Source organism: Gavialis gangeticus, unplaced genomic scaffold (genome assembly GCF_001723915.1).
Source record: "Gavialis gangeticus isolate Ggan-Ray unplaced genomic scaffold, GavGan_comp1, whole genome shotgun sequence".
In the NCBI taxonomy this organism is placed as follows: domain Eukaryota; kingdom Metazoa; phylum Chordata; order Crocodylia; family Gavialidae; genus Gavialis; species Gavialis gangeticus.
The window spans coordinates 98857691-98882153 of NW_017729025.1; the positions used below are offsets into that span (position 1 = coordinate 98857691).

At 53.2% G+C, this 24463-nt stretch overlaps 1 protein-coding gene across 5 annotated transcripts in view; it reads right to left on the minus strand.

The window, feature by feature from the left end:
* Positions 1–2228: 2228 nt before the first annotated feature.
* Positions 2229–24463, minus strand: part of DGKZ (diacylglycerol kinase zeta) — a 104931-nt gene continuing 82696 nt past the window's right edge. For 4 of the 5 annotated variants that reach the window (XM_019519299.1, XM_019519300.1, XM_019519301.1 and 1 more), the window contains 16 exons: positions 23699–23761; positions 23383–23456; positions 23159–23270; positions 22424–22623; positions 21736–21836; positions 21340–21419; positions 19916–19960; positions 19571–19640; positions 15698–15738; positions 13131–13321; positions 12251–12282; positions 10709–10752; positions 10128–10248; positions 9364–9400; positions 8956–9055; positions 2229–5727 (listed from right to left, as the gene is read on the minus strand). In XM_019519299.1, coding sequence (XP_019374844.1) covers positions 5611–5727; positions 8956–9055; positions 9364–9400; positions 10128–10248; positions 10709–10752; positions 12251–12282; positions 13131–13321; positions 15698–15738; positions 19571–19640; positions 19916–19960; positions 21340–21419; positions 21736–21836; positions 22424–22623; positions 23159–23270; positions 23383–23456; positions 23699–23761 — 1428 coding nt within the window. In that variant the 3' untranslated portion in view covers positions 2229–5610. The remainder of the gene's footprint in view (positions 5728–8955; positions 9056–9363; positions 9401–10127; positions 10249–10708; positions 10753–12250; positions 12283–13130; positions 13322–15697; positions 15739–19570; positions 19641–19915; positions 19961–21339; positions 21420–21735; positions 21837–22423; positions 22624–23158; positions 23271–23382; positions 23457–23698; positions 23762–24463) is intronic. The other variant, XM_019519298.1, reaches the window with a different exon arrangement.

Consider the following 24463-nt stretch of genomic DNA (forward strand, 5'->3'; position numbering starts at 1 on the left):
TTTTCAAAAAAAAAAAAAAAAAAAAGCAGCCTCATGCTGAAGGAGCAGGGCAGGGACATAAACCCAGGTGCATTTCTTCAGCTGTTTGCATATGGCATCTTTACCTCAAAGCCCCCACAGAAGACAATCCACTGCATGCAGAGTCAGATTTTAAGATGTCCTGTAAGAGCATGGCCCTCACCCAACAAGGGAATAACCCTGCCAGAGAGTAGTGGCACCTCTTCATGAGTACAGCACTGACCCTACAAAAAGGTAATTTTCCCCCGCCCCTTGTTTATAGCTGGACTGCTGAAAACAGGTTATGTGGTGTGGATAGTAATTAATTTCCCCTTGTGCTCTGTCAGAGCCCAAGCCGGATCATTTGGAAGTTGGAAGACCTTTTAATTTAGGCAGGACTGCAGTAGGTGGGGTTGCATTCTGGGCGTCTTGGGAGGTTTTTTTCAATTATATATTATTTTAGTTTAACATTTTTATTTGTCTTCATAGTGTATCTGGTTTTTATTGTAAGCTGCCCTGAGCCTCTTTTGAGGAAGGGAGCATGCACATCTAATAAATAATATTAATTTGTAGGCCACATGGCTCACACAGGGTCAGGAGCTGCTTAATTAGGGGCAGGTGTTTGTGTACATTAGTGACATGCATGTCCAGCATGCACAGACACATGCACCTCTGACATACCTGGTAAGGCATGATGTACACATGTACATCTCACATTCACATGCACACATCCAGCTGCCTCTAAAACAGTGTCATGATTCCATCTCCTACCCACAGGATTCTCTGCAAACCTCTGGAGCCTTTGGTTGAGTTTTTTGTGGGCCGCAGACTAGAAGGAGTTTTAGAAATACAATGCTCTTCACAACTCTTCCCCTGGTGCAGGGAGTCAACGGCAGATTGCCCATTTCCTAAAAACCCCTCATCACAGGAATAGGATTTCCCCCCCAACCATAAATTTGACACCAGGGCAGCTGGAAATCTCTAATCTCCATGGTTACTGAGACAGTCATTGCTGGGGAGAAATGGGCCAAGTGCCAACATGCTGGGTTTGGGCACTGAAGTGGAATCAGCCCCTCCCTGCAACTGCAACATGTACATCTGGTCCCTGGCACAGAACCAGCAGGGCTTGGGTGATTTGGTGTGCATTACACCCTCTGCACCATCCTGCTGGTTACTTATGGGCTTGCTAGTATAAGCACTGAAGTCAGTGAAACTGGGGCTCCAGGGATAAAAGGGCCCATGCATGTTGCTTAGAAACTCAAGGTTTTCTTCTCAATTTAGAGGGAGAGATGGGAGAATTGCCAAGCAACTGTCAGGGATCACTGCTTGCGGGTGCAAGTACATCCCTTGCCCCCCCTCCCCCACCTCAGTAACAAGCACAATCCCCTGTCCATCTCTGGCTCCTCCATCAGAACAGCTCACAGGACCGTGTACAGTATCAGGTTCATTACCCAGGGGGTAATGTAGGGAAAGAGGTGATGTGAACTGTCCATAGCCATACCAATGAGCAGAGATAGAAATGGAACCCAGAGTCCTGGCTCTTTGCCTTCGGCTTCTGTGACCCAACCACATTCTCTGCTGGAAGTGAGAATGCAAACCAGGAACCCTGCCCTCATTCCTAGATCACACTGCCTTCCCTGAACTGGGAATAGAAGCCAGGAGCCCTGGCTCTTAGTCAAACTGTAAGAGCACATTCCTTCCTGGTGAAGTGACTTCTCCTGGGTAGGTAACTGTCCACACCAAAAGGCCCTTGGGAGGACATTTAATGTAAACAGAAACTTCTAAGGTTGATAAATTAAACAGACAACTGCAGCTTTAGCAGGCAAGGGAGGTTTCTTCCTGGGGCCACAACTGCCTCTGAGCAGAACAACAAAAGAATGCCTACACCGAGAGGATGCAGCTTGGGGGGAGCAAAAGACGCTGCTTTCCATGTCTCTTGATGATCTGAGAGAGCAGGGGACTTCTCCCTGCTTTATGTAACACTGCACTATCAGTTCATGGGTCCAGTATCTATGTGGATGGGAAAGGCCCCTCAGTGCACTCGGGATGGCTCCAGCATGCAAAAGTGGACCAAGGATGTGACCCAGTAGAGAAGATCCCAGCATCTCTCAAACTAAAAACTAGAGCTTGAGACAGAAGCATATTATAGAGGAGCACCTTGGCCTCACTCACAATATTGGTCAGATTGTGCCCAATGCACCCCTCATCCTTGTGGACTAAGAGGAGAGACATGAAGTAAAACATCCTTTTTATTTCAATGGCAAAAAAAAGAACAACATCCAAACCGTCAAAAATGAAAAGCAACCAGAGTGCAGGCCGCTGCCCAGGCACTCAGTCTGCCAGAACTGGCATCCTAACAGAATTACAAAAATACAGTCCAAACAGTGTCTAGGAGACAAGAGACAGGTATTGCACAGAATCGCCTCCCGCTGCAGATAGAACTACCAAGTGCTCCCCCCACCTTGCAGGAAAACAAGCTAGGCTTGGAATTGCACAGCAACTCGGTTCAGGAATGTGGGCACACACACACACCCAGGAACTGCGGGGGACAGCATGTGCTTAAACTATCTGCACAAAAACTAAGGTGTTCTAAATGAGGAGCAAGCAGGTGTGCTTGGGGTGTAAACGTTTCCAGGCTGGACTGCACAGTCCCACGCAGGGAGTGCTGTTTATACAGTTCAAAAGACAAGTGTCTGTCCTGCTGCCAGCCAGATGACCTGACCCCATGGCTGTGTTTGTGTAGTGAGCAAGAAACAGAGATCTACGCATCAGGAAGCATCCTCCAGCACTGCCTGACGTGGTCAGCAGCCCTGGGGTTCAGAGCCACTTTCTTCTTTAATGCACAGTATCAGGCCCATGCAGGCACCCCCACCTCTCCAACCCTGGCAGCCTGCTCACACTGTAAACTGGGACTTCCACTTCTCCGGCCTGCTCTGCTGAGCGTAGGTTACATTACAGCAAAGCTGGGTGACATTATAGTAAACTGTGAAGCAGCCTTCAGCCGTGGGGGGGTGGAGATAGGTTACTGGCATGCTTGGCCCTGGGGATGACAGCTAGATGCAGGCCATCCTCCTTGACCTTCTTCACAGAACAACTGTTGGAATGCATTGCTGGTCTCCTGCTAGTCTAAATCTCCCAGTCCTCTCAAACTATTAAATTTCTCATCCATCTAGGACTGTGCCCACACACAGGCTCCTGCTGTGTGATTCTGTGTTCAGCTGAAGAGTGGCAAGGTGGGCATGGCAAGTTCACACGCAGGGGATGTGTACATGTGCACAGGCTGGGAGAGAAGGGGATGGAATCTCTGCCAGCAGCAAGGCCCCCGAAGTCCCTATCATAGCAGCACTGATATAGCTGGCTAATGAAAACAGGCCTGGAGGACAGATGGCAACAGATAGCTCCATGCATAGGCATAGCTCTGGGGCCTTCCAGGCCCTGAACCTGCCCCTACTCCAAGGTGCTAACCATTAACTACCAAGAACAAGGACATGAAAAGGAAATTCCCTTCCATCTGTAAACAAAACAGGTGGGGTCCTAAAGCATGTCAGCGCTGAGCAAGCCCAGCTCTACCTCTCACCCCAAGCCAGGGACACGCCAGTCCCCATTGCCCAAGACATGTTTCTGAGCACCTCCAAGGAACACAGCCCCGAAGAAGGCTTGTTGGGACGGGCTTATGTCCCATCTGTTCCAAAACGCAAGCTGGACCCCAGTGGCCCTTCCTGCTTGTTTGCTTGTGCCCCATAACCCCCTGAACTATAAGTGTAACCCCCTGAACTACTCCTCTCTTAGCCTAGGCAGGTCTGGTATTGTACTTTCTGCTCCCCGTCCCAATACTCCTAGCCACCACACTGGCAGGGCCACACTTGCTCTGATACAGCAGACCCAGCCCCAGGCCAGCTGGCTCCTCATTCAAGATGTCTGCGAGGTCCCTGAGAGAAGAGCTCCCCTGGACCAGAGGAACAAGGGGCATTGGTCTGGAATGTGTTGGGCAGAACACAGTGCCCCTGCTGTGGACAATGCTGCCTCTGCCTGGGATCGGGGTCATGTCCAGGAGTCAGCCCCCTCTCCCACCACCTCTTTGTTTGCTTCTTTTCTAAAAGAAGGTGAATAAAGTGCCCAGAGCGGGAGGAGATGGGAAAGGTGCCTGGAGCACAGCAAGAGCACAGCTCTGGGCCACTGGGAGGGGCTGCTTATGAGCCCAAAGGCAGGCAGCCAGAATCTACTCTGTGGGAAAGGCATGGAAACAGGGCAAGATTATTCAGGGCTAAACAAGGAATAAAGTGAGGAGGAAGTGAAGCAAAGGGGCATGGAAGCTGACCCTGCGGGGACACGCTGGCAAAGGGAGGCAAAGCTGAAGGTGAGGCAAGAATGTCATTGCTGAGGTCCTGGGGGCTTGGGGCTAGAAGGTCTCTTCTATGCCTTCTCTCTCGAATCTGGCACCCTCTGTCCCTGTGTGTTCCTGTCACGTGCTCTCTGGGTCACTTCCCCACAGAAGGAGCCTCAAGGCGCACCCCAACCCCAAGCTTCCCTGACACCAGTGTCACCGGGTGCAGGGAGGGGAGTCTATACTAAGATGAGAGAAGCTCCCTTCCCATCCTGGCAGCCTCTTTGCTGGATAAATGGCACATTTTATACCCATGTTGAGCTTGCTGCTGTTCAACAAATTAGAACCATGTGCAGCAGGGAGGGGAGGCAGCATGTGAGAAAGGGGAAGGGAAAGAGGAGAGCTGGGTTGGGAGAGGGCTTGGTGGCAAGACAAGCAAGTCTTGGGAGACCCAGGCATGTTGTTGAAACTGTTGCTGCAGTAGGCTCCAGACGAAACAAGGGCCAAACTGCAGATCAGTCACTGGGTTTCACTCCACACTGGATTCCCTCCGGCTTCAGGTTCCTCACATGGTTGGATGAACCCCCAGGACAGAGGTCAAGAAATAAAGGGAGAAAAAGTAAGAGTAGGGGACCATAAATGACTGAGCTGCCACAAGGACAGGACACATGAGGCTGGGCTCCCTCCATCACGGGACTCACAGCATCCTGCTGAAACAAAAGCAGGCAGCACCTACTATCTCCCAAACTCACAACAGCTTCTGGAAATCCTTTTGCCTGGCCATCAGAGATGGGGGCAACAGGCAGAGCAGGTCTCAGGTAACCGCCCTGCATATTCTGGTGGCAGGCTCCTGGAACCAGTAGGGGGCAGGCATGGTTTGAATGATAGCTCCAGTGGACAGGCAATATGTGGTGCTATGAGGTGGCAAGGAGCTGGATGCCAAACTGCAAATACCCCTGAAGGACTGCGGAGGGGATGTAGCTGCCTCTCACCTGCAGGGGTAGCACAATGGCTCCTGTGGGAAGCAGGGGCAAGACAGCTGCTGGAGCAAAGTCTGTCTCTAGTGCGGGGAATGTGGTAGGCAAGGGGGTACCTGGGCTCTAAGTCCCAAACACCCACCACACAAATAATAAATACAGTCCCAGCCAGGTCTGGGATACAGCCGCTGCCTCCTCTTCTTCCTGGGACTGAGCTGAGACTCAGGAAGGGCTAGGCTGGGCCTGCAGCTCCACAGTCATCTTCCTGCCCTGCCCACACTGGCAGAGGCATTGGTTAAGGCACGCTGAGCACTACACAGCTGTCTCCTGATCCTCCCGCTGGATCATCTGGTAGTGCTGTCGGTTTTCGAGGTAGGCAGCCAGGTCAGGATCATTGGCTTTCTCGGCCCTGTGCTTGGGGGTGTCTCCCTGTGCAGCAAGGGGGAGAGAAGGAAGGGGGAGCAAAAGGAAAAAAAACAGACCTCAAGTCAGAGACCTCCTCTGGGTGACAGAGGTGACCACTCCCTGCTGCCTGCACCCCCAGGACATCTAGATAACCAACCCCTAAGTGTGTTACTGGCTCCCCTCAGTGCCCAAACACAGACAGAGAGCCTGGCAGCCTCCAGCTGGGGGGTCCTGATGCCTTACGGCAAGCAGTATCAGCTCATGCTCTGAGCTCTAGAGGTCCTGAGATGGCAACTGCCACCCTCATACCCCCTCCCCTTTTCCATGTTAGCCAGGTCACTGGCTTGAGAGCTGCTGTTACTCCTTGGGCGAGGGCAGCCTGCCTGGCAGAGGGCTCAGTTCACACTCTCCTCTCAGAACAGTCTCTTTGACCAAAGTCTGCACCAGTATTGCTATGCTGCTTTCTTCTGTCCTTTCCTTGCCCAAGACACTTGGGTCCCTGTCCTACTAACCCAATGACTCCCTCTTTATGGTAATGTGGTATACAGCCTAGCAGCAGTGCACCCTCAGCCAGTGGAGGTGTGCAGAGCCCAGAGCCAAATGGGGGCGGATGGAGGTTTGGTTACAGCCTGGGTGAGGCTCCCTGTGGGGCACAGCACAGGGAGTGTAATGTGGTGAGCAGGTCTGTCACAGGGCGAGGGAGAAGCACAGCTGGGTGGAAGAGCTGCCTGCCTGAAAGGTTCATTAGACTGGCCTAAGCTATTGGCAGGCAAGTTCCAGTAGAGCTGGTTTGCCTAGGACAGAGCCTGGCTGATACCCATTCTTCTTCCCACTCCCTGCACAGAAAGACAAAGGATTTGACTCTGACCTGCTTCTTCTTCAGCTCAGCTGAAGGCAGGCAGGAGGGAAGGGGGGAAGAGAGTCTGAGGGAAGGGGGAGGAGTGAGGGGTATGTCTGGGGAGTGCCCTGAAATACCAACACCGCCCTCCCCCCCTGCTCTTAGTCTCAGTCTTACCAATGCTCCCGCTCCCCGAGGAGGCTCACATTTCACCAGCTTATTGCAGCCATCTGGACTGTGTCCACTAATGAACTCCCGCACTCCATAAAAAGCAAATCTGTTAACAGCTTTCAGCTCCGTCTCCACACTCCTCCCTTCCCCCCTTCTCCTTGCTCCCGCTCACTCAGTGCCCTGGCTCTGTCATGCTGAACAAACCCTCTGCTGAGAAAGGCCAAGGAGACCTGGCACTCTGCCCCATCCTCTGAAAATAAACTCCTAAAAAGCAGTGCATTGCACCCGCCTTGGCCCTCAGAGCTTAGCAGGGCAGCTGCAATGAGGAAGGGAGGGGAACCTGAGGCTCCTGGACACGACAGCCCCTGTTTAGATTTCACTTGGCTTCACTAGGCCTGGACACTCAGGGGCTCTCCCCTAAGGGCAGATAGAGTTGAGAACAAAGAAACAAGCCCCCATGTGCTCAGGAATGCAGAGGCACACAGGCAGATAGACATGGCATGCATGCACACACACATGCATGCACCCAGATACACGCAGTGCTGGGTATAAGCTGGCACATTAAGCTTTGCTGTCCCATGGCTCTGCTGGGGGCTTCCCCTCAGCCTCTGAGGAATCTCTGTGCTTGCTGAGCAACAAGATAGACTCAAGCCCCTTTCCTGTCTGCCTGCAGAATCCCTGATACAGCACCGGCTGCCTAAGCCAGCAGAGGCACAACCTGAAACTGGAGCTGAGAGGGCCCCCTCTGCCCAGCAAGACTGGAGGCTGTAACATGATAAAAGCCCAGCCCAATTCTCACTCAGTTTACTCTGCTGGCACTGTACAGGGCCAAACAGTACCTTGAACTCGCTGCCCACCTGGATTATAGCATCGGGGCTGATATATGGTCCCCATACCAGGAAGCTGCAACAGGGGGTCAGCCCTGCAGTGCAGATGGGCCCTTAGACAGGCTCAGCTCCAGATGCACTGGTATATAGATACACACAAGCTCCGCTCCCCAACCCCTGCAGCCAGGCATCCACTCACTCCCTTTGTCACTGCCGGCAGTGGGGCCCATTCACCTCCCAGAACAAAGGGCGGAAGCAGAGGATTCCATGCTTGATGCCAAGACCCCCCTGTGCTGTGACTTGGGCCAAGTCCTCCTCCCCCAGCTCCCTCACCTGAGCACTCCTCCTCTCTTCCTAGGGCCACACCCTGCCAGCAAAGCCATTCTTGCTCTGGGAGCATCACAAGGCTAGAAGTTAGGAGGGTTGAGCCCTTGCCAGGGATTATTTGTAAAACACCTCCCTGGCAGCTGGCAAAGCTGCCAAGGGGGTGTTTTATTGTCTGAAACTTTCCAAAGCTTTTGTAGGCCAGCAAGCTTGACTCCCCAGGTGGGCTGCCCTGCTATATCCCAGCCCCTGGGAACCACCAAGATATGATTGCAGTTTCTTGGCTATGTACCAACTCCCAAGAACACCCAGGACAGAGCTGCCACCATGTCTCCTCTATCTTCCCCCAGCTCAAGGGAACCTCTGACTTGGAGACATGGCTGCATGCCCTCCAACAGAGGCCAACATCCCTGGAAAGTTCTCTCAAAACAACCTCCCCACCTTCGCTACAACTCGTCTGGCACTGGCACAAACTGCGCCGACTGACACACCAACCAACCTCACAGTCCCCAAGGTCAGGCTGAATTAATCCCTCACAGCACTGACTAAGCCTGAGCTGTTTGATACCCACTTGCTGCTCTCTGTAGACCAGGCAATTCTAAAAGTGCTCCTTGCCTTCCTGCATATCTCCCTCCCCTCCCCAGCCCCTGGTTCCTGTTTGGGAGAGCCTGTCTGCAGCAGGGAGGGGCACTCTCTGGTGAGACTGTCCTTGCAGTGACCTCGGAGGGTGGGAAGGGGGAAATGAGACATTCCAGCCCCTCAGCCACTAATTTAGAAAAACAACACAGGCAGCAGGGAAGAGCAAGGAGACATGTTTAACCCGCGCGCAGCCACGGGGTTCTGTTGCTGAGTGGGCGAGCAGGGCAAGGAGAGCTCAACTAAACCACCGGGGAAGCCCCCAAAGCTTATCCAGTGAGAAGCCGATAGGTGCCTCACTTGGCTGGGCCCCAGAAAATGTGCTCACATTCCTCTCGTGCTCCTCTGTTGACCCCATCAGCTAACACCTTGTGAGACCCTGTCCCAACCCTCCCCCAGCACCCCAGTAAACCCTCACTCATTCCCGTCCCCCACTGCCAGCCCATCTGCACTTACTTGCAGGTCCGTTTTCATGAGCGAAGCCCCAGCCTCCACAATGTAGTGGCAAATAGTGCGCTGGCGCAGGGCAGCAGCCTGATGCAGACTGGTCTCACTGCTGGGAAGAAAGGACACAAGAAAGGAGTCAGAGCCTAGAGGAAGCAAAGGATGTCAAGCAATATGCCTAGGGCCAGCAGAATGGGACCCAGGACTTGGGTCAGGAGTGGGAAAGGGATTCACAATGGGTCATACTGCTTCTCTTGTGAGCTCTGCTCCCACCCCTAGGCTGGTGGAAAACCCAGGGTCTGGAATGATTCAGCCCAAGCCTGGTACAGAAATGTCAGCTGGGTCCAGGAAGGGTCCAGCATACTGGAAACCAAATAGAAGGTCTGGGCAACAAACACTATAGACCAGGCAGCAACTTACTTCTTTTCTTCTGTTGCATCGAGGATCTCTGAAGGAGCTGGAGAGAGAAGGACCAATGCAATTAGGCCAGTCTGGTGGACACATGCCCCAGTAATACACAGTGCAGCTCCTCCCCTTGCCCCACCCCCACGTCCCACTTCAGGGCTCTCTTCTGATACCTGGCAGTGTCCCAAAGCAACTTAGCAATGTGATAATACCCGAGGCATTAGCCACTAGGATCCTGACCAAACTACTAAAATCTGGAAAGGGGAGTTGTTTCTGGGCCCCAACAGAGAAAAACGTTGAAGAAAAACATCTTTCATTTTGGTGAGACCACCAAAAACCCCAAAACCTGTGCTCTCCCTGTTGGCACTAACAGATAAACTTTCCAGAGCTGCACAGATACCAGGAGAACCTGGGGAAAGGGGCTGATTTCCTTCTTTCCTCAGAAACACACCAAACACTGCAGGCCAGATCCTGGCCTCAATTTCCTCACGTGGTCTCCATGAAGCCAAGGGCAGCAACACATGGGTCTAATTGAGGCTGAGCCTGGCCTTATGTTTAATAGAGGAAACCCAAGTAAGAAGATGACATGGTGCAGGGAAGGGAAAGAGAGCAACAGACCCAGCAAGAGAGAGTAAGAACCCTGCACATGAAAGCTAGGAGCAAAGAGTAAAGGGAGGCTTGGAGGATCCAGACTCCAACCTTTTCTATGCCAGTCCAACAAACTGCATCTCCCTGCTGAGTTGCTCTAGCAGCAGGGCAGCTGTCTAGGACTGACTCACCATTCTCAATGATGTACTTGACAATGTCCTTGCTCCCTGACTTGACGGCAAGGTGCAGGACTGTCTGACCAGAAGAGTCTCGCACCATCAGGTCTCCTCCAGCCCTGTGCAACTCCTGGAACTACAAGACCACAAGATGGTTTTGGATTAATTTTCCTTCTTAGGGCTCCCCTAACTTCTCGCCACCAAGGCACCCTGCTCTACCTGGCAGGGCTGGCCTTCACCAGCGCAAAGCTACCAGTTACCCAGATGTTCTACATGGGTGAGAAACTGAACTGGTCTCCAGTTCAGCCACAAGCTACAGCTGCCTTCATCTAATGCCACATGTTCCACCCATCTCAAAGCAAGCTTCCTTGTTGGATCACTTCCCCTGGTACTGCATGTGTACCATGCTGTCATAGCTGGGGCTGGCAGGATGATTAGGGAGCCTGATTGGCAGGCACCACTCGGGTGCCTCAGAAGGGAAGTTCACACTATGCTGGGGTCCTAGCCAGCTGGAGGGGTTGAGGAGGGCTGCTCTGGGCCAAGATGCCACACCTCCAGCTCTTATGGCTGGCTTCCTAGCACAGGGCAGATCTTACCTTGCTGAAGTCACCATTCTTGGCAGCTTCTATCAAAGGGTTGTCTGCAAAGAGGAAACACTAATCAAGAAGATAGAAACCAAGCAGGGGTAGGCAGTGTCTGTCTGTGTGGGGAGACTGGTAACAGGTGCCATACAGGCTGCACTGGAGCAAATGGAAGCACTGAGGAGACAGCTGGAAATCTCCCTTTCTGCCCAAGAGAGCTTCCTTTCATTTCAGCCCCTCACTAGTGCAGACTGGGGCTCAGAGGCAGCTTCTGTGGCATACAGACATAGTGCAGGGCCCAGGGTTTGCAAACATGCTCTCCTGGAGCTATCCCACTGCTGGGGCTGGCAGGAGCCTCAGTGCTGGTTCAATCAGGGGAGCATGGAGCAGGTTACTCCAGCATTGCAGAGGGCTGGTCACTTCCCAAGGAGTCAGCAAGAGGCTGAAAGCTGTGCAGGGGTGGGGAGGGAACAGCAGTGGACCTTCTCACTGACAGTCTCTAAACCTGACTCCCTCAGGGGGCTACTGGCAGGGCAGCCCTGGAGTGCACATCAGCCAGGTTCTGCTTGGAACAGAGTGCCTGGCGAGGGGCTCGGCTTCCCAGTGCTGGCTGTGCTATGGCAGGCAGGGAAGAGAAGAAGAAAAGAGAGGGGGAGACTCCACAGGGATGGAAGGGAACAGATGGGAAAGGGAGAAACCCTCACTTTCCTACAGGCATGGCCAGACACCAGCTTTGGCCAGGCAAGAAGGAATGTTTTCAGGCCCAGGGGAAACATAACTCCTGATGCAGAGGGGGAAAGAGTGCAGGTCCCCAGGGATGCAGCCAGCAGCCTGGATGCCTCTCACCAGTGACTCACTCACACTTCCAGGCACTGGGCTCTGTTCAAGCTCCAGGAAACTCTTTCCATTTGCTCAGCTGAGGGAGGCCCCTGACCCCATGCTCCCACCTCCTGAGCCCTGCTAGTGCCTGGCAGAGACAAACTCGACCCCCAGCAACCCAGCCAAAGGCGGGAGCTCTGCAGGTGGGAGATTAACCCTGCCACCATGTCATTTCCTGCCCTCTCCAGCTGTGATCTCTAGATTTCACAGGAGAGCTGGGGAAAAGCAGCTCTTTTGGGCAGCTCCATGGCTCAGGCAAATGCTTATGGGATCTCTCCAGCCAGTCTCTCTGGCTGCTTCCCTCAGGGGACCATCCTGTCCTGGGCCTACTTAAGCACTCTGCACTTCTGCTGCACCAGGGTGGAGGGAATGAGCTCTGCTCCTTCTGCAGGGCAGTACACCGCACAGTCCCTGACCCTCCAGACATGGGCTCTGTGTTGCTTGCACAGCCTGCAGGTTCAGGATTGGGTCAGGACCCCTTGAGGGACAGTACAATGTACTGCCTGCAGGGGCCAGGCTCAATGAATGGTAACCATTTCCCTTATTTATGGCGGTCTCTCAGGACACCTATTGTGTTTAGTTTATGGGGAAGAAAAGAATCAGGCTGAGGACCTACAGTACTTGAGACATGGCCATGGCAGCATGGGAACCTTGCTAGGGCAGGGTTGAAGGACTCACCTTTGTGTGTGGGGCCAACTCCTGCTTCTGAGCTGGAAGACAAGAAAGGAAAATCAATACTGTCAAACTGGCAGTGCTCTACAGCAAAGCAAACTCCCTCCTCACCCCACCCCACCCTTCTGTGTTGCCCTCAGCCACAGCTCCCACCCCAGCAACCTCTCTTGCTAGAAGCCAGGACCAGAGTAACTGGGAAAGCCCCTAAATCCAAACCCCGTCCAGCAGCTGGCTGTGTGAGGTTTGCTGCAGCTCTGCCGCAGGCGACAGGATGGGAGGAGGGACCAACTGAAGAAATGAACTTCCCTCAGGCAATTCTACCTGTCCCTTTCCTGACTTGGAGTCTTTCTGTTCTCTGCTGTGATTTTTTCACTTGGTTTCTTTCCTTACCAACTCCCTCACACACTCACCTACCTGTACCTATGCCTCTTCAACACCCCTCCCTCCACCCCCACTAAAAAAACCAACCCTGTACCCATGCCTCATGATCTGAGATTTATCTTCTACCCTGAGACATGTCTCCCCCTTGCCATATGAATTGGTCATGGAGAACAAGTTCTGGAGCCCGAGCCAACCCTGGCTTGATGAGGATGAACTATAGCCATGGGTGTGACACCCTGTGTAGCCCCACTGCCCTACATTTGCACTGGCTCAGAGTGGGATGTGTGAGGAGAGGAGGAAGATGAAGGCTGTTAGTCCTTCAGCCCAGTCATCTTTTGGAAACAAAATACAGAGAATTCCCACTTGTTTCACACAACTCATCTTACTTCAACTCAGATTTCCAAAGCCAGTGCCAGGACCACCCCAACTCCCAGTTCACTTCCCCACCCAGCCCCCGTCTCAACATGGCTAGACTACCCTCCCAGACTGGAATGGGCAGTCTCACCTGGGGGCGGGTGAAGAGGGTGGAGAGGATGAGGAAGAAGGGAAAGCAAAATGATGCCCTGTGGGTGTGGATGATGTGTCGACCAGGTCAGGCATGGCAGGAGAGGTGCCCACAGTCTGAGTGATCACCAGCTCTGGGTCTAGCACAAACAGTTCATCCTGAGAGATCTCTGTCACGTAGTTGAGGTGCTCCTGGAAGGTACAAATCAGTTTCTTCAGAAAGGGAAGCCATGTCCCACAGGCCAGTCCCCTCAACTCCCAGGAAAACAATTCCCCCCTGGAGGGGTAGGCAACAGCCCGTGCATCAGTGGGCTTGGCATGAGAGTGGAGCTGAAACAGGAGCTTGGCACAGCAGGAAGCTTCCATGGCAATAGGGCAAGGATGGGCTTAGCTTGCCACATGGCAGCCTTTGTACCATGGTCACAGAGGCCCAGACCAGGTGAAGTGCAGGTGAGCTGTGCATGTGTGGAGCTTTGGTGAGGAAAAAGCATCCCCTGGCCTCATCCAGTCCATTTCCATCCAGGGGTGGGGTAAGATTGCTCTCAGTGGCCTCCATCTCAGGGCTACGTCCAGACTCAAGCCCTCCCCCTTTCCCAAGAACACTTCCACAGCCTTACAGCCCTGCCACAGGACTCCAAATCCTGCCTCCTGTTCCTCGGTGGCAGCATCTTACAGAACATGCCTGCACCCTTGAGGGTTTACTCCAGGGGTTCCCAACCTTTTTAGATCACGGACTGGCAAACTGTGGACTGGAAGTGACCATGGACCGGAATTGACTGTGGACTAGTCTGTGGACTGGCAAACTGAGGCTCAGCAAACTGCAGTCCAGAAGTGACTAGCATACTCCAGAGTGGTAGCCAACCTTTTTATACTCAGTAAGAAAGGGTTAGTTGCTGTTATGCCGTATGCTGGTCACTTCCGGATTTCTGGTCCAGGAGCCAACCCTCCTGAGGACCAGGAGCCAACCCTTTGTGGACCGGTACTGGGCTGTGGCCCAGGGATTGGGAACCTCTGGTTTACCCTACAACCCCCAGGGGGTTTATTCCCCATGTCCAATGAATACCTGTCACTGAGCCATGCCACGTAGAGTCAGCTCCTAGTTTTTCCCCACAGGCAATGGTTCATTTCCCTGAACTCACTCCATTCCTCTTCTTCTTACTTGGGGCTCAAAGCTGAATGGTATATGACAAATGTTGGTCCCCTAGAACTGCACAGGAGGGAACTGGTTCAGGGCACTGAGGTCCCTGGGATTGGGAGACCCAGAGATGACCCCAGATGAGGTCTTGCCAGAACCACATAGAGGGACTAAACTCCTGCTCTAGTCATGAGACTTTTGAACACCCAGCCACTACAACTATTCTAGACTTTTCTAAATCCTTATTTTCTTGTAAACTCCTGTTTCATTTGGGCTATACCCCACCTCCTTTGCATCATTCCAGCAGCATTAAGGAAGGACCCAGAACCCAGTCACATTTCCCTCTAGGGACCTCTCCAATGATGCTGCTAGGGTAAAGGCACACCTGACTGAAGGAAAGGGCCTGTTTTGGTAAAGTTGCGTGCCAAATGCTTGGAGCTCTGACTCTTTTGGGCTATGGAGTGGCCCCTTGGGCACTTCTGCTTCTGTGGCAGTGGTTCACACCTTTTTAGACTTTAGGCACCCCTTGACAGGCTCAAGGCCCTCCTTGGAAAATGCCAGCTCTCAGTTTTCACTCATTTTTTTACTATGGAAAAATAATACAACAATTTTCCTGTTGCAGAGAGCTCAGAAAGGCCACAAAAAGGTCAGCATGTTTTTAACACTATGGATTCCTATTTGAAATCTCTGGGTTTATCTTGAATCCTGTTTGCACACCTAACAGTGCTAACATTGCGTGGCACCCCACAGCATCTTTGAAAAGATCTCAAGGCACCCTGAGGTGCTGCAGCACCCTGGCTGAGAATCACTGATCTATGGGTTAAGTTAAGAATAAGCCCTGGGGTGACTTCATTTTAGCCTGGGACTGACTTCATAGTTGTCCAAGAATGCAAGAAGTGCACAGGCCAAATGTGTTCATCGCCTTTGGTCACAGCTCCAGAGATCAGCTGGAAGCCCCACTCAGAGCCCCACTCTGCACTACATTGCTCCACCCAGCTCACTCTGCCAAACACAACTCAATTGAGCATGGCAAGACCTCACCCTACCCTCCCAACACTGCCTATAGCTCCCAAGGGCCATTGTGGTCCATATCCTTATGTGTTTTTCCCTCTCTTAATATTTCCTCCATTAATTGATTAGGGGTTGAAGTTGAAGCAGGGGAAGGTGAAGCATCCAATTCCCACTTGGTCCCAAGAGGGCCTTCCTACAGGGAACAGGACACCTTCTTCCAGGGGAAACCCACTTTACCAAAAGACTGTTATGTGATGCAATCCAATCCCAGGCTTTGGGCAATAGAGGTACAAAGCAAACTATGAAGCAGGCCTGATGCATGCACATGTATACGCTATGTCTAGTCATACGCCAGCACTCAAATGCCCTTTTCTTAGACAGCCCGTGTCCTTGTGGTCCTTTGTGAACAAGGCTAAACTCACCTGTGCACGGTCTATCCTGTAAAACCGATCAGCCGTAGTTGCTGCAAGAGAGAGGGAGACACTGAGAGAGTCCTGTCCCTGGAAACTGGTAAGGGACATAGAAATAGGGCTGGCCATGATCACTAAATTCTGCCACAGAACAGCCTGGGACTATCCCACCATGCTGTGTCCCACCCTCCCACTTCTTCTTCACCCACAGCACAGCAGGACACAGCAGTGGAAACAATTAACTATGAGGAAAGGTTGAATGAACTAGGATTACTTAGTGTGAAGTAAGTCTTCATATGCCCAAAGGGTGGTTATATGGAGGATGGAGATAGATTATTCTCTGTGGACACAAGTGACAGGACAAAAATCAATGATCAATTAAGCTGTAGCATGGGAAATTTAGGTTGGAGATTAAGAAGAACCTTCTCACTATGAAGATGCTTAAGTATTGGGACACGCTACCCATAGTGGTTGTGGAATCTCCTTCCCCCTCAACCATTTCTAAGAGCAAGTTAGACTTGATTGGAGATGGTTTAGACAGGGGTGATCCTGCTTCAGGCAGGGGGTTGGATGAGATGTCCTCATGAGGTCCCTTCCAGCTGGACTTTTCTCTCATGCTAACTCCTGGCCAGGAGCAGCCCAATTCGAGTCCCACAAGCGGTGCCAAAGACATGTCTATTCTCTTTACTGAGGTGCAGCCCTTGGGCCTACAGACCCCAGCATGCCATGCTCCCACTTGACAGAGCAACAGGTGCTTCCTTTTAGCATGCTGCCTTGATGGCTGCTGGCAGATACAGTGGAACATGGCAGGCTAGCACCCTGAGGCCCAGGGCCTGCCACTCTGCTGCTTCAGGGATTCCCAGGCCCTCAGGCCTGCCTGCAGGGTCTCAGGATTTTTGGTGCCACAGCCCTGACACTGATACTGTCACCTCCCACCAAGTTTTTGGGATGGCAGCCCCACACTGCCAGAATTTACTCTACTGCTACAAAATAAAGGGTAACTTAAGTGGGATCAGGGGGAAGCCAAGATGTGGAGGTTGGGCTTTTCCACTCTCTGCCATCATTGACACAGTGCTGCGCTGCTGTACGTTGGCACTGCTGACTGAGAGTCGCCATAACATCAGACCTTGTGTTTTATCACACATCATGACAGAGCATGTCTCCCAGTGGCACATGGGTGAGATGCTGGTCCCTGTTTCCAAGGATGACAGGACAGCTTGGAGCCTTCCCCCAACAGATATCCTCCCAGCAGCAGCTGAGAACCGTACCCAAGCAAGTCCTGAGGCTTGTCTGCCTCCTTCCTGCAACACCTGTTTCTCAGCCTCCCCCAGAGCCAGCTGGCATGGCAGAAGGGCCCTACCTATGTATTGATACTCTGGGGTGAGAGGGGTGGACGGGGCTGGGGGCTTCCTTGAGGGAGTGTTTGGGAAGTGCGTGTGAGTGTGCAATGCTGACAGCTCAAGGCCATGTCACAATCAGTAACTCAGGAGAGAAGAGGGGAAGTGGAGAGGATGGGGGACCTTTGGGACACCTTTCAGTGCTGAGCAAATGGGGGTGGGGAACAAGCCAGGGGCAGACATGTGCTCTGTGCTCCCCCAAGGGGTTGCTATGGCTGGGCCCTAAAGGGACCGGGGAATTCTCTCTAGGAATAGGGAGTGGGGGAGGGGTGTCTGTGACACAAGCCAGAGCAGATTAGAGGAGTGAAAGAGCCCCGTTTATCCTGTCCCGGCAAGAGATTTACAGCCATGGAGCTGCTGATGAAGGCCTGTAATTCAGCCACTTTAATGAGCCTGCGCTACCCCTGAATGCAGCTCTGCTCTCTTTCCTGACACATTTTCCTCAGCTTGAAACCTGCTGCTGGGAAACCAGCAAAAGGAAGGGAAATAATCCACAGCTTCAGTACCTGGGAGCAGGGACCCTGGGAGCGACACACACGGTGGGGTGTTTTTTCCCTTGCCTCCAACCCTCCACAGCTCAGGGAGATGCCATGGCTCTCAGGAGAGGAGGCTTGCAGCAAGGCCCACTCTTCACAGCTCCCCCTTCAGTGGCCAAGTTCTGGGGAGTTGTTTGCACACCTGAGAGGGGTGGCAGATCTGCTCCCACTGCCCCATTTGTTAGGGTGAGTCCCCTTCCTCCCCACAGGATCTGGGCCATGGCCTGTCACTGCCCTGCTCACCCTCAGGCATCTCCCCAAGCAAACCGCAGCTGGTCTGTCTGCAGTCAGGATCCCTGTGCTGTGCCACTGGAGCCCAGGGAGCTCTTGGTGCTGGCTGCAGGGCTGCTGGCGTTGAGGCTCAGCTGAGCGAGACAGGCCCTGCTGGGTGCCCCTGTGTGAGCTTCTCTCTCTGTGTTTGGGAACTCACTCCAGCACCATTACAAGGGCACAAAAGCCCCTATTGTCCTGGCCTGTGGGGGAGACCCAGGGAACTGCTCAAACTGAAGGAAAAAAAAAAGACACCAAAAATATGCCAATAAAAGCAAAGGCACAGCCTGGAGCTTTGGGAACAAAGTAACGACCCCTGGGGTGGGGGTGGAAAGGGGAGAAGGGGCTGAGAAAGGAGCTGAAACAAAGCCGTGTTTGTAAACAAGTCCCTGCTGCCCCGCAAAAGCCAAGCACTCAGGGACTCCGACAAACCCAGCCGGCTAAGTCAGAGGCTCAGCCCAACAGGCGCTCTCCAGTATGCAGCCCATAATTGAATTAAAGGTACAAAGGCATCTCTCACTGCAATGGGGACACTGCTCCCTACAGCCCCTCCTAGCGGAGAAGGACGCCACTACAGCAGCTCCCACACAGCTAAACCTTCATTACTACTGCCTGCCATGCCTCCAGTTTGGAGGAGCACGGACTAGCTCCCAGTTTTTGCCTCCCTTTGCCCCTGCCCTTCTGGCTCACCTGGACTTGTTGTTTTCCCAGAGCTGGGCACCTAGTTTAGTTCTTTGCTCCTCATCGTCACAGAGGATTTGTACAGAGCTAGCTTTGCTCACACGCTCTGTTAAAGGCAGAGCACTGTCAGAGGCATAACCGGCCTGGGCGGTGGTGGCACATGGCACTGATAGCAGTGACCACAGATTTGCTGCTGTAGGGGGGGATGTTGCCTCCTTTTTTTCCCTGCTGACACATATAGTCAGCGGCCACTAAAGCTCAGAGCCACTGTAGGGTGTGAGAGTGGTAATGGGGGACAGGAGGGCAAGGTGCCCCCAGCTCCATTCCTTGGGCTGTTACACTACTGAGCAGGGCTATCTGATGTCAGGAAGCTTCCCTTGGAAATAATAAAGAAGTCCCATGGATAGTCCTTCCCTGCAGATGGAGGAATGGTGATGTTTACTTCTGACTGGGGAAGGAGGAAGCTGCTTCCATGAAGAGAGAAGCAAACAACCTGTCACACCAGCAGGCACAGTTTCTGCACCAGCAGCAGCAACCCTGTGGATGGGCACAGGAGGGTCTTTCATGCTTTACAGCAAAGGAGTTTACAGAGTGAGGGAGCCCCCTGCCTGCCAGTCCCAGGCACAGCTTCTCAGCCTGATCCTGAAGCACCTCCTCCATGCACCCCACCATGGGTGGGTGTCATGGGCAGAGTTACACACTCACATGGCCTGTGACAAAGGGCATGGCTCTTGCTCTGGGACTAAGAGGAAGCGGCATGTTCCTCACAGCTCAGGACAAAAAAAATAAGTCACAGACAATCTCCTACCTGTGCCACGCAGACAGCACCACTGCCATGGGAATGCTGCTGCAGCATGACCCAAACCAAGGGAAATGATCTGCCAAGGGGGTACTAAACGCTTGGGACTCCTACCTGGCATGTGTCAGAGTGGCTCAGTGCTCCCTTGCTCTCAACCCTCTGCCAGGGGGGAGCCAAGCTCCTCCACAGGAAGGATACTCACCATCCAGAAAACACCACTTGGGCGACAGCTTCTGGGACGACAGTGCCTTTGGTTTGGCCCCATCCCCTTCCTGCATAAAGAGAACAGAGTCACATCTCCCCACTCCTTCACCTTCCAGGTCCCCCAGCTTTCTGGAGGGCTCAGAGGCTTGAAGTCTGGAGGCCCCCTTGATAGCAGCACTTTGCAAACTGGCATGGCATAGTGAAGGTCATGGGGAAGAGCACACAGCCATGGGGTCGAGCCAGACACAAACATACCAAAATCAAGAGTGAGAGGTCACAATAAAACTGACACTGTACTTGATGGACATGCAGGAAGGGGAAAGGGGCAGCAGGAGATACACACCTGGAGCAGCAGGCGGTGTAAAGCAGAGGGGCATGGAGGGAAATCCTGTGGAGAGGCAAGGTTCTGGGTTACTAGGTTCACTTGGCTGCCTCCCTGCAGTCCCACTGGGGTTTTGGCTGCATCCCTCCTGTACAAGGAGCCAGTCCCTGCTGCAACATACAGCCACTCTGCTCTGTGCATGCCCCATGCTATGGCCCCTCAGCAGGGAGCTGAGCTCTGATCTTGGTTAAGACTTGCCTCAGATGGAGACCTCGCCTACACTTACCTGGTTCTGCCCAGCAGTAGCTGCCACTGCCTGGCCACCAAGGCACATCCACATCCACATGCTTCTCACAACTCTGTAGCTTCACTGCAGCAGCTGTGCTGGCAGAGAGCACAATGCAGCCTGAGAAAGCATCAGCTGCTGAAGGGACTGCTACAGCTGACAGAAGCATGAAAGTGTTTACATGAGCCTTCTGCTGGCTGCTGGATGGTGGGAGAAGCCTTCTTTCACTTGGGGGAGGTGGTGTCACTCTGCTGGCATGGGAGGGGGTGAAAGGTTTTGCTGCCACAGAGGGGTGGTGAACACAGACACACTCAAAGCTTTGCCAACAGAACAACACAGGGTATATCAGACCCAAAGGAGAAGAAGAAGGGGAAAATGGTGGGAACCAAGGCCTGTGTACCTCAGACTATGTGCCTCAGTGCTGTGGCTTCACAGAGGACATCAGAAGCATTAGCCAGGAGAGAGACCAGGCCACTCATGGAAAACAGTGACCTCTTAGAGCTGTGAGAATGCCCTCAGGGTGCAGGGACCCAGCAAGATTTCTTAAGCCACTCAGGGCTGGTCAGAGTCCCTCCAAATGATTCAGAGGCAGTTTTTGTAAGTAACAACCTACTGTGTCAAATGCTACGTGATGAAGCATCTGAAGAAGTATGCTGTCTCTTATGAAAGCTCATGCCTCTTTGAACCAGTCAGTCTCTACGGTATCACTCTGCCCAGCTTTCAGCCCTCCAAGGGAGAAGAGAAGGTAGAAGCTAGGTTGCACAGCAGACCACAGTCTGGGAATATTAGAAGAGAGCAGGGGTGAGAAGGGAAGCACATATCCATGGGCTCCAGGCTGTGCTGGGGGAAGAGATCCCTGGGGATGATGGCAAGCAGGGGGGAACAGAAAGGGCTCCCCACTGTGTGAGATGAAAGCCTTCTGTTTCCGTCTGCCCAACCCTCTGTAGGAGGGTCAGAGAGCAAGGGGTGCAGGATGGGAAAAGGGGAAAGAACAAGGTTGATGGCAGCTGCCTGGCTGGATGGGATCACTGGTCCACCTAGCTTGGGATGCGTCTTTGTCATACTACGCAGACCAACCGTGTGATGCTATAACCAGGGAGCCAGGAGAACCCTTTCCTGACCCCCCCAACTACTTCTAAGGCCAGACTCCATGACTCACCTCATGGAGCTTCTCGATTTGGGTCCGACACATCTCAAGGTCACTGTCTCCTGGAACCACAATGATGCCTAGGGGCACCGCTGAAAGGCAAAGTGAAGACACCTCAGGAAGCAGTTGGCTGCCAGTCCTGCCCAGTCAGGGGGTTCCTGATGCCACCAACTCTGGTCCTAACCTCAGGCAGGCAGACAGACTGAGAACTGTACAAGATAGGGTGGGGCAGAACTGCACGAGGATATGACAGCTCCCAGCATGCACCTCCAGACCATGTGACATCCATATACTAGACCTGTGGGCAGCCCTGCAGGCCAGATGCTCCAGTGGCTGTTCCCAAGACCCCTGGGGTGGCACACTCCCGTAAGGCCCCAGCACCCTGCAACTATTGAGCTGGCTACTCACAGGCTTCCTTGAGCTTCTCCTTGTCGTAGTGAAGTGCCTCATAGTCATGCATACTGATTCGGCTCACCCGGATTCTCAGCCGTTCAGGCACGGGCTGCTGGCTGCACAAGGGCAGGATGAAAGAGGAAGGAGGTCAGAAAAAGATTCATCTGGAGACTGTTATTAGCACAGCTCCTAGCTACATCAGTCCAGCATGCCCCAACAGGAGACAACTTAGCGAGGAAGGAGGGAGGTCCCGTGTACTGCTTCTTCAGCAAGGAGTACTGGAGGCAGCATGTCATAAGCACTGGCATGGCAAGTTGGGGGAGACCTGTGGTGGGGCTTCTCTGCCAGCAGGTAGTGCTGTAGGGGCAGGGCAGGAGCACTGGCTGTGGAGGGGGGCTCTTAGTACCCAGTCCCAGCAGCAAGTCTGATGGTTAAGGCTGCATTTTCAGCAGCTGATTACTGCTGCCTTGCAGGCTCCCTGCACAAGTTTCTTGGGTCCCAGCTCCAGAGGTTGCTCTCAACCCAGCCTCAACAAATGTCAGCAGCTGAAGTTGGAAGACTCTGGAGAAGCCACCCAAAAGATATGTGCAAATGAGGCGCCTTGAATGGGCATCACCCTTGTGCCCTGCTGCTGTGGAGTGAAGGACCTGGGGTATTCCTGGGGATTGGAGTCCCTGGGCAGCCCTACGCCAAGCAAACGTACTCGTTGAGGAGGGGCATGGAGTTGCGTCGCTTGGTCTTCTGTACCATGTTGGCCTGGTTGCGCAGGGAGATGTTGATGGAAGAGGGTGCCAGTTTGCATGGCTCCCCATCCACCTGCATGGGAATGGCCTTGGATGTGGTGAGCAACACCTGCCGGCACTGGCACAGCCGCTCCCCATGTCTACCCATCTGCAAGGCAGCCTGCAAAGAGAGCCAGGGTGAAGGGACAGCAGGGACCATGGGGCTACTGGCCAGACTTCAGGAGTCCAGCCCCAGCCCCTGGTGGGAAGAAATCTCAGACTAGAACAAAACAGAACCCAGTTTGCTGTCTCTGCTCTGGGGAGGCCCCTCTTTAAACCAGGTGGATGGGAAGGCAGGATGGAGGAGGTAACAGAACCATACACACCTCCAGAAAATAAGGCAGAAAGTGCCTGCTGTTGTGTCCCAGGTGCAGGCTGGGGAGTCTGTTCTGGAGGGTGGCTCTGCTGTTCTGCACTTCGAAACGCCTATCCCTGGAAGAGGTGTCCCTGGCTCCAGACCACACCAAGCCAGGCTAACCACAGGCAGGAAGGTTCTGACTCCACAATCAAACAAAGCAGAATCTCTAACTGGGTTTGGAGGGTGGCCAATGGGACTGCTGGGACTGGGGGAGGGCTGTGTCCTCTTTCTCAGCAAGTGGGAGTAGGGACACAGGCCATAGCTCCCTAGGCTGCTACCCATGGTTGAACTGATTTACCAGGGATGTCATAGTGAAGCCGATGACCTCGATGCAGCCATCGTCATGGCGCTGGGGTTCAAAGTCATGGTGCTCCCCAGGGTTGCCCCAGGGCATGGTGCCTGCACAGTACCTGCAGAGGGACAAGTGGGGGGCAGAGTGCTACCTAGATCCAAAAAGGACCCAAGGCATGGGGCAGGTTGGGGGCGCATGGAGCCCACTGCTCGTGGGCAGGGGCTAATCACCTTGGAATGTTGAGAAAGACGAGGCACTGCGGTTTCAGGTCCTGGATCTTGGATGTCAGGTCTGTTCCATCACACTGAAATGCGCAGATAAAGCTGCTGTGGGCAAGGGGCCCAGCCCAGCTCATGTTCCCTGGGAGAATGGCTTCCCTACCGCCTCCTGCTCAAGGTGCTAGATCCTCTGTACTACAGGACAGTGCCTCCTGGGTGCTCTCAACGAATGCCCTCTCACCCACAAGTACACCCATGCTCTTAAAGGAACAACTCTGCTTGTGCACAAACCCCTCATGCTCCCTGTCCACCCCATGCAGACACTCACCACCAGTTTGACATGCTTTGCCAAGTCTTTGGAGCTCCCAGTAAGAAAATCAGAAAATGCCGTCTGCCAAACACAAGACACAAGGTTAGTTTCTAGAGACTCCATGGCCAAGTGGAGACCAGGAATGTGGCTGGATTGCACAGGCCCATCAGATGTTACTGGGTGTCATGCCAACCCCCTTCAGCTGCCAACATTAGGCAAAACCTCTTCCATTTCAAGGCACCTTGGCTTTGATCAGCCCCTTCCCTCCCCACCACCCTATAATACAGGCCACTGGATGCCTCACAGCTCTGCCGAGGCATCTCAGTCTCAGCTCACAGCCCCCTTGCCTGGTCCTGGCTTCTGGGACCAGCTGCGTTCTAGGACCAGGGTCTTTCTGATTAGTGTCACAAAATGCAACTGGCTTCTCTGGTTGTGAGGAAACAGGGTGAAACAAACATATTTGGGCCAATAAAGGGAAAAGAACTGGTGAAATCCTATGGCCTATGGAATGCAAAAGGTCAGACAAAGTGATTGTAATGGCCCCTTCTGGCCTTAGGGTCTATGAACAGGGAAGCAAGGCACCAGCCTCCTGACATGAACTGGGTCTGAGAGGGCACAAAACAACAATGGATCCTACCCAATCTGGAATAATGGATCTAGTAACACAGAGAGCTACACAGTCAGGGGGCTGCAATGGGACAGAGCTGCAAAAAGGCTAAAGCAATTGGGGACTGTATGTGCAGAGGCCTCCCATGTCACAATGCAAAAGGAGAGTTGCTTGCT